Here is a 14,499-nt window from a genome sequence, read left to right as displayed (position 1 = left end):
GGCCACACGGGGCACTAGTGCGATGCTCGCATGACACTCGGCTTGCGCTGGCAGCACAGCAGGAGCCGAGTGTCATGCCAGTATCCCTGCGACTCAGGTCCGACTGTGCGAGCGGACTTCAGCTGCGGGGGGGCGGCCCGGCACTGTGGAGGAGAGGGAGGGATTTCTCTCCTTCTCTCCTCCATAGCCGGCTATTGAGATTCTCGCACTGCACGCGCGGTACACTGGAGTACCGCAAGTGCAGTGCTTTTTTTTTTTTTTCTCGCCCCATTCACTTCAATGGGTGCGAGAGAAAAGAGTCTCGTGTTACAATCACAGCATGCTGCCATTGTTTTTTCGGTCCGATTAGGGCTGAGAAAATAATCGCTCATGTGTGCTGACACACAGGCTAATATTGGTCCGAGTGGAATGCGATGTTTTATCGCAATCCACTCGCTCCGATTTTCTCACCGTGTGGCTTAGGCCTAAATGCAAGCCCCTTACCCCCTGTCTGACACTCACGTTCCGGCGGCTTCACCCGCTGTCAACGCCGCTTTGTAGGCTCTAGCAATTTGTTGCCTGCCAACGCACTCCAGTGTTTCATGGGCACGATCACAACTCAATACTATGGAGAGATCTATGGGAGCCTTGTTCTGACTCTTATAGAGATGCATTCAGAGCTTGCTTGAATTCTGACTTCTTGACAGTTAGACGTTATTGTGACAAGATGGTGCCATGGGCCTGGAGTGGCACCTGTAAACGGTGAAGATGCCGGAAAGTGAGTATATGACGAGGTGAAGAGGGCTTACATTTAAAGCACTACTCCAGCTCTGGGGGAAAAAAAAAAAAAAACTACTGGAGTGGTGCTTTAATGCCACTTTTATGAAAGTTAGAATAGCTTCACACAAAATATTACATGTTACGGATACATAGAATATGGTTGATATGTGCTTTTGTGAATAACCCTAATTTTTAAGAGTTTTCTGTGAAAGCCATTGCAGTTTTAGAAAAATGGTGTAAACTGTGCATCAAAATGTTATGAGTGCGCTTTTCGTTTAGATATAAGCTTTTGGCATATATAGTATGTAGATTTTAAGAGAAACCTTACATTTTCCATATCCTGTCACAGTAAACTTGAAAAGTGTGAAACGTGTTAATAAATTCCCACCTACAGGATGTTTTCAGCTATTTTACTATGCAGTATTCGGAGTCTCGGATAACCCCTTTGAGATAATTAGATGTTTTTGAGATAATTAGATGTTTTCTAGTCTCTACATTTTACAATCATGGTCAAAAGTTTTGAGACTGACACATTTGGTTTTCACAAAGTTTGGAGCTCCAGTTTTTATTGTGGCAATTTACATTGTTATGAAGCACTCTCATGAATTGTTTTGCCCCTAATCCTTTGTATATTTGTATGTGTGACAGTGTCAGCGTACTAATATACTCACCTATAGCCGTTTTCTCCTGGATCCAGAGCCTCTGTGCTCCCCTTTTGAGTGACATCACCAGTCTTCAGACACTGTTCTCTACATGACCAGGAAGTAAAGGGGGCTTTACACACTACGACATCGCTAATGCGATCTCGTTGGGGTCACGGAATTCGTGATGCACATCCGGCCGCATTAGCGATGTCGTTGCGTGTGACACCTATGAGCGATTTTGCATCGTTGCAAAATCGCTCATCGGTGACATGGGGTCCATTCTCGATTATAGTTACTGCAGCAGTAACAAAGTTGTTCCTCGTTCCTGCGGCAGCACACATCGGTACGTGTGACGCCGCAGGAACGAGGAAGCTCTCCTTACCTGCCTCCCGGCTGCAATGCGGAAGGAAGGAGGTGGGCGGGATGTTACGTCCCGCTCATCTCCGCCCCTCCGCTGCTATTTAGCGGTGGTTCAGTGACGCTGCTGTAACGTCACTGTGACGCCGCACGGACTGCCCCCTTAGAAAGGAGGCGGTTCGCCGGTCACAGCAACGTCGCTAGGCAGGTAAGTATGTGTGACTGCTCTGGGCGATGTTGTGCGCCACGGGCAGCGATTTTCTCGTGTCGCACAACAGATGGGGGCGGGTACCCACACTAGCGATATCGGTACCGATATCGCAGTGTGTAAAGTGGCCTTAAGTCTATGGAGCGTTGGAATGAGGCTCCATAGATTGACTGTAAAAGAGTCTTCCAGCTCACTCATAGAGTATAAAGTGATCTGGAGAGTCTGAAGAGCCATCACAGGAAGACAAGAGGAGCACTGTAGTATACAGCGATAGGCAAGTAAATAAACACACTGACACTAAACTGCATGCACATATACACAGGTTTAGAGAAAAAAAGTTTGTGAGTGATTCTTTCATTGTGTAAAGCCAATTTCCACTGAATTTTAACCCTGCCACAAAATTACTTGATTACATAATTTCATTGATCTTCTCATTAGCTCAAGACAACGTGGTAATGAAGATAAGGCAGATGATATTACTTTGTCATGCTAATTGAATTGTAATATCAGACTGGTTGCTTTATAAGGGGACTGGTGCATGAAATCATGTCTTCTGTTAACCATAGTAATTACCTTCAAGGAAACATACAGTCATTGCTTTGCATTAAAAAGGCTTTACAGGCAAGGACATTACTGCTTGTAAGATTGCGTCCAAATCAGCAACTTATTGGATTATCAAGAACCTCAAATAGACGTTCAGTAGATGTGTAGAGGGCTTCAGGGCACCAGTGAAAGTCTAGCATGTGCCAGAATTGTCTCCTATAGGGGATTCAGATCAGGGAACAGTTCAACAACATTGCATATCTTGCTCGGGAATGGCAGCAAGTAGGTGTTAATGGATCTGCATACACACAGTGAGCTGGCGACTGGCTTGGTATCAAGGAAGGACAGCAAAGAAACCACTTCAAGGACAGTCTTACAGTCTGCACGAAGTCCTGGAATTGGACATGAAGGGCAGAATTACATTCTGTAGGACGTACCGGAGTTGAACCTGGGATAAATTATTGTCTCTGACGAAGCACCCTTTAGGCGGTGTGGGATTTCTTGAAAAATGATTCTCTGATGAAATGACAGTGAGTGTTACCACGAGTCCTGTGTTCTGCCCACAATAAAGTATCCCGAGACCATTAATGCAAGGGGTTGCTTTTCATCGAAGAGAGTGGACTCACTCACAATTTTGCCTTATGCTGCAATGAATAAAGAATGTATCTAAACATCCTCAAATGGTAACTTCTCCCAACTATCCTGAAGCATCTTAGTGATGATCCTTTTTCCAGGATGATGGAGCACCAAGTCACAAGGTAAGAAAGGTCCAGTGAACAAAATATTAAAATTTTGGTGCAAATTGCAGAAGTCTTGAAAAATAAGTCTGAACTCTGTAAATATTGAGTCTTTGCATGATCTTTATGTACTTGTCAGTAGATCTTGAAAAACCTAAAATGCTTGTAGTTCAGTAACCATAGAAAGATCTGACTAAAAGATCTAAAAACACTAAAGCAGCATAATTTGTGAAAACCAAAATTTATTTATTCAGTTTAATGGGGTAGTCCAAAACACAAATTAATCTTCAGCCTAAATCTCTATTTATTTAGGGTCATAATCTATTCCATTCCCTAATATACTTTAAAACGTTCCTACCATTCCCTCACTACACTAACTGCTTTATTTTTTACTACTTCATTTTTTGATGATGCTTCATTTCAGAACCCCAGTGCATGCTCTGATACTCCCTACCGCCGCCTCTGCCCTTACCTGAAAAAAAAGAGAAATCAAGTTAAACATGTGAAAAAGAAAGTATACTCATTTCGAAGTGGGCTAATAAAAACCCAGTGAGCGCTCCAGTCAGCTAGCTCCAACTGGATGCCATATATTTCCTTCAAGGAATGGTGTACATTACCACCGACATAAATGTTATAGGTTGACTCTGATTGGATCCCGCATGGCTCCCTCCGTGGATGATGCACCATCAGCTGATTATTATGGGGAGACATGGATGATACAGGGACCCGTAAGCAAGCCCTAAGACTGGGGACCCTATGCATCCCTTATCCCAATGGTAGACTTTAAGGTCGACTTGAAGGTAAGCAGGGTCGAGCCTCCAACATGGCCTTGTCTCCTGTCCTGGCAATGATGACTAACTCCCCTCCCACTGAGCGGATTGATCGGGACAGAGATCCCAAAAACCCATCAACAAAGACCAATGGATGGGTAAATCAAAACTCACACACACCTAGAACCTGCACCAAGGAATAACCAAAGGTACACGGGTCAAGGTATAAACAAAAAGGGGGTAGTAGAAACAACTTAATACAATCACAGCAGATAGCAACACATATCCTCTCTGCTCCTGGGCTAGCTCCAACTGAGTTGAATATCTAGCAACCCCTCCCTAAAGCAGAGGGATTATATACAGACTGGAAATGACCAATTGCTGGCAGCTGAGTAAAGTGCACGTCTCACTAAGCGACATTGCTAGCAACATCACTGCTGAGTCACGGTTTTTGTGATGCAACAGCGATCTTGCTAGCGATGTCGCTGTGTGTGACATCCAGCAACAACCTGGCCCCTGCTGTGAGGTCGCCGGTTGTTGCTGAATGTCCTGGACTATTTTTTGGTTGTTGCTGCCCTGCTGTGAAGCACACATCGCTGTGTGTGCAACGAACTGAATGTGCAGGGAGCCGGCTTCTGACAGCCTGCGGTAAGCTGTAACCAAGGTAAATATCGGGTAACCAAGCGAAGCGCTTTGCTTGGTTACCCGATATTTACCTTGGTTACTAGTGTCTGCCGCTCTCAGGCGGTCAGTGCCGGCTCCCTGTACTCATAGCCAGAGTACACATCGGGTAAATAAGCAAAGCGGTGTGCTTATTAACCCGATGTGTATTCTGGCTAGGAGTGCAGGGAGCCAGCGCTAAGTGGTGTGCGCTGGTAACCAAGGTAAATATCGGGTAACCAAGCGCTTGGTTACCCGATATTTACCTTCAAGCGCAGTATCGCTTCCACACGTCGCTGGGGGCTGGTCACTGGTCACTGGTGAGATCTGCCTGTTTGACAGCTCACCAGCGACCATGTAGCGACGCTCCAGCGATCCCTGCCAGGTCACATCGCTGGTGGGATCGTTGGAGCGTCGCTTAGTGTGACGGTACCTTAAGTCTGGTGCAGCACCAGAAAAGAAGTTAACCCTAAAGTACCCAAAGGAAAACAACACCATTTAAATATGCATGGTCTAGATGGTAATCGAGAACTCTGATTCTGAACCTGCCTTATACTCATGACACTGATCTTCCATTCATAATCTGTTCCACCATCCAGCAACGTAATGCCTCCCTTCTTCCCACTGAGAACACATCCATGCTTGGCCGATCCGCGTATGTATCCAGAAATCAGGAGAGATCCTTGTTTGGCAAACAGATTCCTAATATTATCTAATGTTCTAATGATTATACTGTTATATACATCCATATCAAGATGGAGATAAGTGTGTAATGATGTAATTAATTAATCCCCATCAATCTAATTTACTATACAAACCATTTTCTTTATAAGATATTTATTGTTTTTAATGAAAGTTGACTGACCTGCTGCAGCCAAGAGATAAGGGGGCTTTACACGCTACGATATCGTTAATGTTTTATCGTCGGGGTCACATCGTTAGTGAAGCACATCCGGCGTCATTAACGGTATCGCAGCGTGTGACACTGACCAGCGACCTTAAACGTCCTCTAAAGTGTTGAAAATCGTTCACCATGGAGAGGTCGTCCTAAAACCAAAAATTGTTAATGGTTGTTTATAGATGTTGTTCCTCGTTCCTGCGGCAGCACACATCGCTGTGTGTGACACCGCAGAAGCGACGAACATCTCCTTACCTGCGTCCCGCCCGCAATGCGGAAGGAAGGAGGTGGGCAGGATGTTCGTCCCGCTCATCTCCGCCCCTCCTCTTTGATTGGCCGGCCGCTTAGTGACGTCGTCGTGACGCACCTCCCCCTTGAGGGAGGGATTGTTCGGCAGTCCCAGCGACGACGACGACCAGGTAAGTGCGTGTGACGCTGCTGTAGCGATAATGTTCTCTGCGGCAGCGATCACACGACATCGCATACACAATGGGGGCGGGTGCTTTTGCGTACGATATCGCTAGCAATTGCTAGAACTATCGTAGCGTGTAAAGCCCGCTTTACACTGGAAACCTCTATTAACAGCTAAGAAAGTTGGAGTTGAAGTTGAACCATCTAATATAGCTGAACAGATACTTTAAAAATAATCACTTGAGTCATTCTTTTTCATATATTTTTTAATGTTTCTTTGTTCTTTCGCTTCTGTGAGAGTTGGGTGGGAGGCTTTCACACAACAGTTTCTAAATAGCACTTAGTTATGTACCTTCCACTAATGCATGATGGCATATTTGCCATTATTAGGAAGCTGGGACAAAAAACCTCAGTGGTAACTGTAATGCTGCCCATATTGAATGTTAAGAGTTTTGCAAGAAACCGATATTGTCAAGAGATTTCAAGGTAGAACTAATGTATTTTTTTGTTGATTTTTTTATTTTTTTTTATTATTATGATACAGGCAATGTGCTTCACTTTTAGTATGAAGTGTATAAAGCTTGAACATATTGATATGATACTGAGGATGTAACATAAAATAACAACTATGATACTTAAAGAGACTCTGTCACCAGGTTTTGCCTCCTATTCTGAGAGCAGCATAATGAAGGGGCTGATTCCAGCAGTGTGTCAGGCTAGGTAAAGAGAAGTACCAAGCAAGCGGCGAAAGGGAAGGGAAGGGGCCCTCTGCTTCAAGGGAAATGGGAGATAGTGACCCCTGACAAAACCTACAGCTATTCCTTGGGGTTTCTCACCACCCTAGATAGGTTTGGCATCTATGCTCCGAGCCGTATCGTGACCCTAGGTATCTCTAGTTCTGGACCCTAAATAGTGAATGGATAGGATGAGCTCTTCGTCAACCCCACTAAATGCTAAAGGAAGACACAAGGAGGACACACGGGGGAAAAAGTGCATGAAATACTTATCCACAGATGACCCAGGCAGAAGTTGAGAAAAGCTTCAGCAACAATACCCCAGATGAGAGCAAGCCACCTGCTTGCAACCAGAGCTTGAATGAACCAAATAATATCGCCAGCACAAGTCCAGGGAAGATGGGAATATTTAAGCACAAGAGGAATACTGATAACCAGCAGCTGCTCCCCTGGATCCGAAAGGGGAATAGATGAAAATCCAGCAGGAAAGCTACCTAGTACAATGAATGCTAACAGCAGGAACAATAAAAAGGCAGGGAGCATTTTACACATCTAAACGCTGTGACCTTATACTGCCAGAAACCCCATGACTGTCTGTCACCCATGACAGTGTGTCACTTACTGGGCTTCCTATTGTAGTTTTGATAAAATCACTGATTAATCAGCAGTAGATTATCATTACAGGACTACTTGGTGTGATGCCAGGTAGTCCAGCATATTCATGAGCACTGTATAATGCTAGATCTGCAGCAAAGAAAACATTATCATAATGACAGCAAAGAGCTCAGTAAGTGACACATCGCTGGAATCAGGGTCTCTGTCTCTACATTATGCTGCTCTCAGATGAGGTAAGAAAAAAATTGATGGCGGATGCCCTTTTTGAAGTGAAGTTATTCACAAGGACCATATAGAATTATTTAGCTAGGACTAAGATAAATAATTACCGTAGTTCTATATTATTGCAATTAATCACGGAGAGAATATTGTGATCCAAACTGATGTTATTTCTATTTTCTATTACATGTCTAGGTTTTGTCAGATATTTTCAATGCTCCGGTGCACACAATTGCCACAGCTAACTCTGCCTGTCTGGGATGTGCGTATCGAGCAGCGCATGGTAAGGAGCCTCATTAAAAATTACTGACTCTCTTATTGCTATCTAATTCTTCTGCAGCACACAGCCCTTTTGTTACGCTTGTCACACCAGCAGATTTCAGTCAATCTTTTGTCCAGTGCCATATTTGTGTTCCCAGTATAAATATGTCTGCAAATGACAAACAGCCTAAAATGAGCAGCAAAAACTATGCAGAGAGAATGGTAATTAACTGTTGTTGACTGAGAAATTAACATTGTAATAGATAGCTATTGTTTGAATAATTTGTATCATAGTATCATAGTTTTTAAGGTTGAAGGGAGACTCTAAAGCTGGTGTCACACATAACGACGACGACAACGACGTCGCTGCTACGTCACCATTTTCTGTGACGTTGCAGCGACGTCCCGTCGCTGTCGCTGTGTGTGACATCCAGCAACGACCTGGCCCCTGCTGTGAGGTCGCCGGTCGTTGCTGAATGTCCAGCTTCATTTTTTAGTCGTCACTCTCCCGCTGTGACACACACATCGCTGTGTGTGACAGCGAGAGAGCGACGAAATGAAGCGATCAGGAGCCGGCACTGGCAGCTGCGGTAAGCTGTAACCAGCGTAAACATCGGGTAACCAAGGGAAGACCTTTCCCTGGTTACCCGATGTTTACGCTGGTTACCAGCCTCCGCTCTTGCTGCCAGTGCCGGCTCCTGCACTGTGACATGTGGCTGCAGTATGCATCGGGTAATTAACCCGATGTATACTGTAGCAAGGAGAGCAAGGAGCCAGCGCTAAGCAGTGCGCGCGGCTCCCTGCTCTCTGCACTGTGACATGTAGCTGCAGCACACATCGGGTTAATTAACCCGATGTGTACTGTACCTAGGAGAGCAAGGAGCCAGCGCTAAGCGCGGCTCCCTGCTCTCTGCACATGTAGCACAGCGACGTTATGATCGCTGCTTCTGCTGTGTTTGACAGCTAAGCAGCGATCATAACAGCGACTTACAAGGTCGCTGTTACGTCACCGAAAATGGTGACGTAACAGCGACGTCGTTGTCGCTGTCGCTTAGTGTGAACCCAGCTTAAGTCCATCTAGTTCAACCCGTAGCCTAACATGTTGATCCAGAGGAAGGCAAAAAAACCCCAATGTGTCAAACAAGTTCCAATGGGGAAAAAATTTGCTTCCTGACTCCACATCCGGCAATCAGACTAGTTCCCTGGATCAATACCCTGTCATAAAATCTAATATACATAACTGGTAATATTACATTTTTCAAGAAATTGTTATTTTGTAAAATACAGGGCTGAGATGTAAGAGGGAGTTTGATTACAAGAATGCTACAGAGAGATTAGCGGATCATTTGTAATTTGAGTTCATCGGCTTTGCTGAGTTTTCTCAAAGAAATTTAATTTTTGACAAATAAATTTGAGGGAATCTCAATATTGGAAAACTTGTAATTGTTTAGAAAATACATATAGGGGAGAGGAGAGAGAACGTTTCTGACCTTAAGAACTGACACTCTACAGGAGATAGCGAGGGAGAGAGGGGGACTCTGATGATCATAAGAGCTTACACTCTACAGAAGAGAGAACCCCGCTGAATATAAGAGCTGACACTCTACAGAAGATAGCGAGAGAGAGGGGGGAGGACTCTGATGATCATATGAGATTACACTCTACAGAAGAGAGAGAGAACCCCACTGAACATAAGAGCTGACACTCTACAGAAGATAGTGAGAGAGAGAGGGGGGGACTCTGCTGATCGTAAAAGTTACACCCTACAGAAGAGAGAGAGAACCTGCTGAACATAAGAGCTGACACTCTACAGAAGATAGTGAGAGAGAGAGGGGGGGCCTCTGCTGATCGTAAAAGTTACACCCTACAGAAGAGAGAGAGAACCTGCTGAACATAAGAGCTGACACTCTACAGAAGATAGCGAGAGAGAGGGGGGAGGACTCTGATGATCATAGGAGATTACACTCTACAGAAGAGAGAGAGAACCCCACTGAACATAAGAGCTGACACTCTACAGAAGATAGTGAGAGAGAGAGGGGGGGACTCTGCTGATCGTAAAAGTTACACCCTACAGAAGAGAGAGAGAACCTGCTGAACATAAGAGCTGACACTCTACAGAAGATAGTGAGAGAGAGAGGGGGGGCCTCTGCTGATCGTAAAAGTTACACCCTACAGAAGAGAGAGAGAACCTGCTGAACATAAGAGCTGATACTCTACAGAAGATAGAGAGAGAGAGGGTGGACTCTGCTGTTCATAAGAGCTTACACTCTACAGAAGAGAAAGAAAACCCTGCTGAACATAAGAGCTGACACTATAAAAGATAGCGAGAGAGAGAGAGGGGGGACTCTGCTGATTGTAAAAGTTACACCCTATAGAAGAGAGAGAGAGAACCCCGCTGAACATAAGAGCTGACACTCTACAGGAGATAGCGAGAGAGAGAGAGAGGGGGCACTCTGCTGATTGTTAAAGCTTACACCCTATAGAAGAGAGAGAGAACCTGCTGAACATAAGAGCTGACACTCTACAGGAGATAGAGAGAGACGGCCCTGCTGATAACAAGTACTTACTGCCATAGCTGCATGAAATAGAGAGACGATCCTTCTGACGATATAAATGAGAGAGAGAAGACCCTGCTGATCATAAGCACCTACACCCTACAGAAGAGAGAGAGAAACCCGCTGATCATCAAAGCTTACACCCTACAGAAGAAAGGGACTTACCCAGTGAATCTAGACATGTAAAAAGAACTTTCCCATACAAACTATGCTTCAGCGGCAACCACTGATCTGTGGTGGTCCAGGTATTGACCTCCACCGTACACAGTATGATAATCCGCAAGCTGTCCTAGCTGTAGAGCATTATAAGGAAGCCATGCGATAACACAAGATAACATTAGCCTGCTCTTTGATGTTTCAGCACTGTAGGAAATGGGGCCCACCAAGGTATTTTTTTTTTTTGTGTAACAAAACAAATCTCCTTGTTTAAATCTCCGTGTTGAAATTCACATGTAACCATAAATTTCAGGAAATATGACTCAAACTCACTGCATTACGGATTGATCAGTTCATCTCTATGGCAAGTTTATTGAAACCATGTGTTAACCCCTTCACAGCCTTTGACATAAGTTTACGTCATGGTCGGTTAGGGGTTCACAATCTTTGACGTATACTTAACTTACGTCATTGCGATCATGTGGGTAAAGGAACGGTGCCCGCACAATCGCTGCCAGGAGCTTGGCATAAGTTATAGCTGAGCTCTGCTGTCACAGCTAGGGACAGTGCCCACGCTGCCCCTGGCTGTTTAACCTCTAAATGCAGCAATCATTAGCGATCGCAGCATTTAGAAGGCTGGGAGAGGGTCCCGATCGGGATGCTCGCGATATGATTACAGAGGCCCAATTGTTGCCATGGTAGTCTGAGCTCAAATGATGAACTCTGAGTTAGTTGGCAGTGGTGGCCTGTTAGACTATGCTCCTGGCATGGTCTAACAGGTGTTCTGCCAGATTAACACTAACAGGTATAATATATTGCAATGCTTGCAATCCGAGTTATAAAAGTTAATGTCCCATTCTTGGATTAAGTAAAGAAAAAAAAAAGAAAAATATTAAAGGAAATCAGCAAATAGAGAACACAAAATGAGGGCCAAACGAAGTCCGGACTAACTCTGCTGCCTCATTAGCAAATGAATCGTCTAGGATTTCACCTGAATGATGTACAGTGGGTACAGAAAGTATATAGACCCTTTTACATTTTTCACTCGGTTTCATTGCAGCCATTTGGTAAATTCAAAAAAGTTATTTTTTTTCTCATTAATGTACACTCTGCACCCCATCTTGACAGGAAAAAATACAGAAATGTAAAAATTTTTACAAATGTATTAAAAAATAAAAACTGAAATATCACATGGTCATAAGACCATTTGCTCAGACACTCCTATTTAACTCACATGCTGTCCATTTCCTTGTGATCCTCCTTGAAATGGTTCTACTCCATCATTGGAGTCCAGCTGTGTTTAATTAAACTGATAGGACTTGATCTGGAAAGGCACACACCTGTCTATATAAGACCTCACCGCTCCCAGTGCATGTGAGACCAAATGAGAATCATGAGGTCAAAGGAACTGCCCAACTCTTCCTAGACTTGGCCATCCAGCCAAACTGAGCAATCATGGGATAAGAGCCTTGAGGAGAAAGGTAAAAAAAAGAACCTCAAGATCACTGTGGCTGAGCTCCAGAAGATGCAGTAGGAGGATAGAAGAAGGTTCCACAAAGTCAACTATCACTGCAGCCCTCCACCAGTCAAGCCTTTATGGCAGAGTGGCCCAATGGAAACCTCTACTCAGTGCAAGACATATGAAGGCCCGCATAGAGTTTGCAAAAAAAAACACATGAAGGACTTCCAGACTATGGGAAATATGATTTTTTGGTGTGATGAGACGAAGATAGAACTTTTTGGTGATAATTCTAAGTGGTATGTGGGGAGAAAACATACTCCATACAATCCCAACAGTGAAACAAGGTAGTGGCAGCATCATGCTATATGGATGTTTTTCAGTTGCAGGGACACGACGACTGGTTGCAATTGAAGGAAAGATGAATGCGGCCAAGTACAGAGAATCCTGGAAGAAAACCTCTTCCAGAGTGCCCTGGACCTCAGACTTGGCTGAAGATTCACCTTCCAACAAGACAATGACCCTAAGCACACAGCTAAAATAACAATGGAGTGGATTCAGAACAACTCTGTGACCATTCTTGACTGGTCCAGCCAGAGCCCTGACCTAAACCCAATTGAGCATCCCTGGAGAGACCAGAAAATGGCTGTCCACCAACGTTCACCATCCAACCTGACGGAACTGGAGAGGATCTGCAAGAAGAATGGCAGAGGATTCCAAAATCCAGGTGTTAAAAACTTGTTGCATCATTCCCAAGAAGACTCATGGCTGCACTAGCTCAAAAAGGTGCTTCTACTCAATACTGAGCAAAGGGTCTGAATACTTATGACCATGTGATATTTCAGTTTTTCTTGTTTAATAAATTTGGAAAAATGTCTACATTTCTGGGGTTTTTTTTCTGTCAAGATGGGGTAGAGAGTGTACATTAATGAAAAAAAATGAACTTTTTGAATTTACCAATTGGCTGCAATGAAACAAGGAGTGAAAAATTTAAAGGGGTCTGAATACTTTCCGTACCCACTGTATATCAGAAATGTAGATGGAAACTCTCATGTATGTGCTCAGCATAGAGCACAGGTTAAATGTGAATTGATCATTTTGGATCTATACCAAAAATTGCCACCAATAGCATTCAACACAACCCACAAAAAAATAAGTCCACCACATATAAAGTATCGATGCACTCAGGAGAAATTGCTACATTTTTGTGAGAAAAAAGTAGTTTTCCATTACACATGGATGATTGCTGGCTGTACTCAGGAAAAATTAGACAACAAATATAGGGTCCGTTTTCCAATGTTACCCTTGTGAAATTGAAAAAATTGGGTGTTATAGCAACATTTTTTGCTTAAAAATGTATTTTTTTTATTTTCACAGATTGTTATAAAATTCTGTGTAGCACCTGTGGGTTCAAGGTGCTGATCACACCTCTAGATAAATTCGTTGAGTGGTCTAGTTTCTAAAATAGGGTAACTTGTGGAGGCTTTCCACTACTTAGACTCATCAGCTGCTCTGGAAATTCCACATGGCATTCGCTATTGATTCCAGATTATTTTGAGTCCCAAGATTTCAAGTAGCACTCTTCCACATCCAAGTCATAGTGTGGGTTCAAACAGTAGTTTTCCACTACATATGGGATATGGGCGAACTCAGGAGAAATTGCACAACAAATTATGTGCTCCATTTTTTCCTGTTACCTTTGCGAGAATGGAAAAATTAGGACCATACCAATATTTTTGTGTATTTTTGCTTTAATTCCTGTGAAGCACCTAAAAGATTAATACGCTTCGTGAATGTGATTTTGAGCATCTCTCTGACTATAGAAATGTATATAGAGCCTGTTGTGGGCGGAGTTAACTTTCCCAGCTCTACTGTATGAATAAATCTAAAAACTCTGATCGTGTCACAACTGCTGCACCCAGTAAACTAAGTGATACATTGTTAGATTCAGAGTCTCTTTGCCTATTTTATGCTGCTCTCAGATGAAGTGGTAAAAACCTGGTGACAAATTCCCTTTAATTAAGAGAAATGTGAACATTGTATAAACCTATAATGCTGAAACACGAAGATCTGTATTGATGCAATAAGTTATAATTGAGAATTTATTGAATATAACTCATTTGTTTTCATGTCATTCTGCCCTTTGTCGGTGAAATAGTCGGAATAATTTATATATTCATTGTATTCATATTCATCTATACTTGCTACTTTTTAATTATTTTTTTTAGAAGTGAGGATTTTCATCACATTCATTTCCTGTCGTTTTCTTGCCCTGTTTGCTTTGTCTTCTGAATTCAAGATTTAATAATGGGCTTTGTGAAATACTAATAAAATGCTACTCTGAATACATGATCAGGATGTGCGGAACAATGTGTGTATTACTCCTGCTTCGAATAACATTGTGATTTATTGTCCTTGGAGAAATAAGGTGACCTTGACTTTGTGCTGTCAATATTTACTTCTCCTCTTTAATCAATCTTCACTTCTATAATATTTAAAAATGGATCAAGTAC

The 14,499-nt window shown here is 43.3% G+C and overlaps 1 protein-coding gene across 4 annotated transcripts in view; it reads left to right on the top strand.

Annotated features, from left to right (window-relative positions):
- Nucleotides 1-14,499, top strand: part of XYLB (xylulokinase) — a 342,255-nt gene that overhangs the window by 302,672 nt on the left and 25,084 nt on the right. For all 4 annotated transcript variants that reach the window (XM_075315415.1, XM_075315413.1, XM_075315414.1 and 1 more), the window contains one exon: nucleotides 7,751-7,838. In XM_075315415.1, the coding sequence (XP_075171530.1) occupies nucleotides 7,751-7,838 (88 nt within the window). The remainder of the gene's footprint in view (nucleotides 1-7,750; nucleotides 7,839-14,499) is intronic.

This window comes from Anomaloglossus baeobatrachus, chromosome 6 (genome assembly GCF_048569485.1).
Source record: "Anomaloglossus baeobatrachus isolate aAnoBae1 chromosome 6, aAnoBae1.hap1, whole genome shotgun sequence".
Classification (NCBI taxonomy): Eukaryota; Metazoa; Chordata; class Amphibia; order Anura; family Aromobatidae; genus Anomaloglossus; species Anomaloglossus baeobatrachus.
This window is presented reverse-complemented; position numbering and strand designations above follow the sequence as displayed.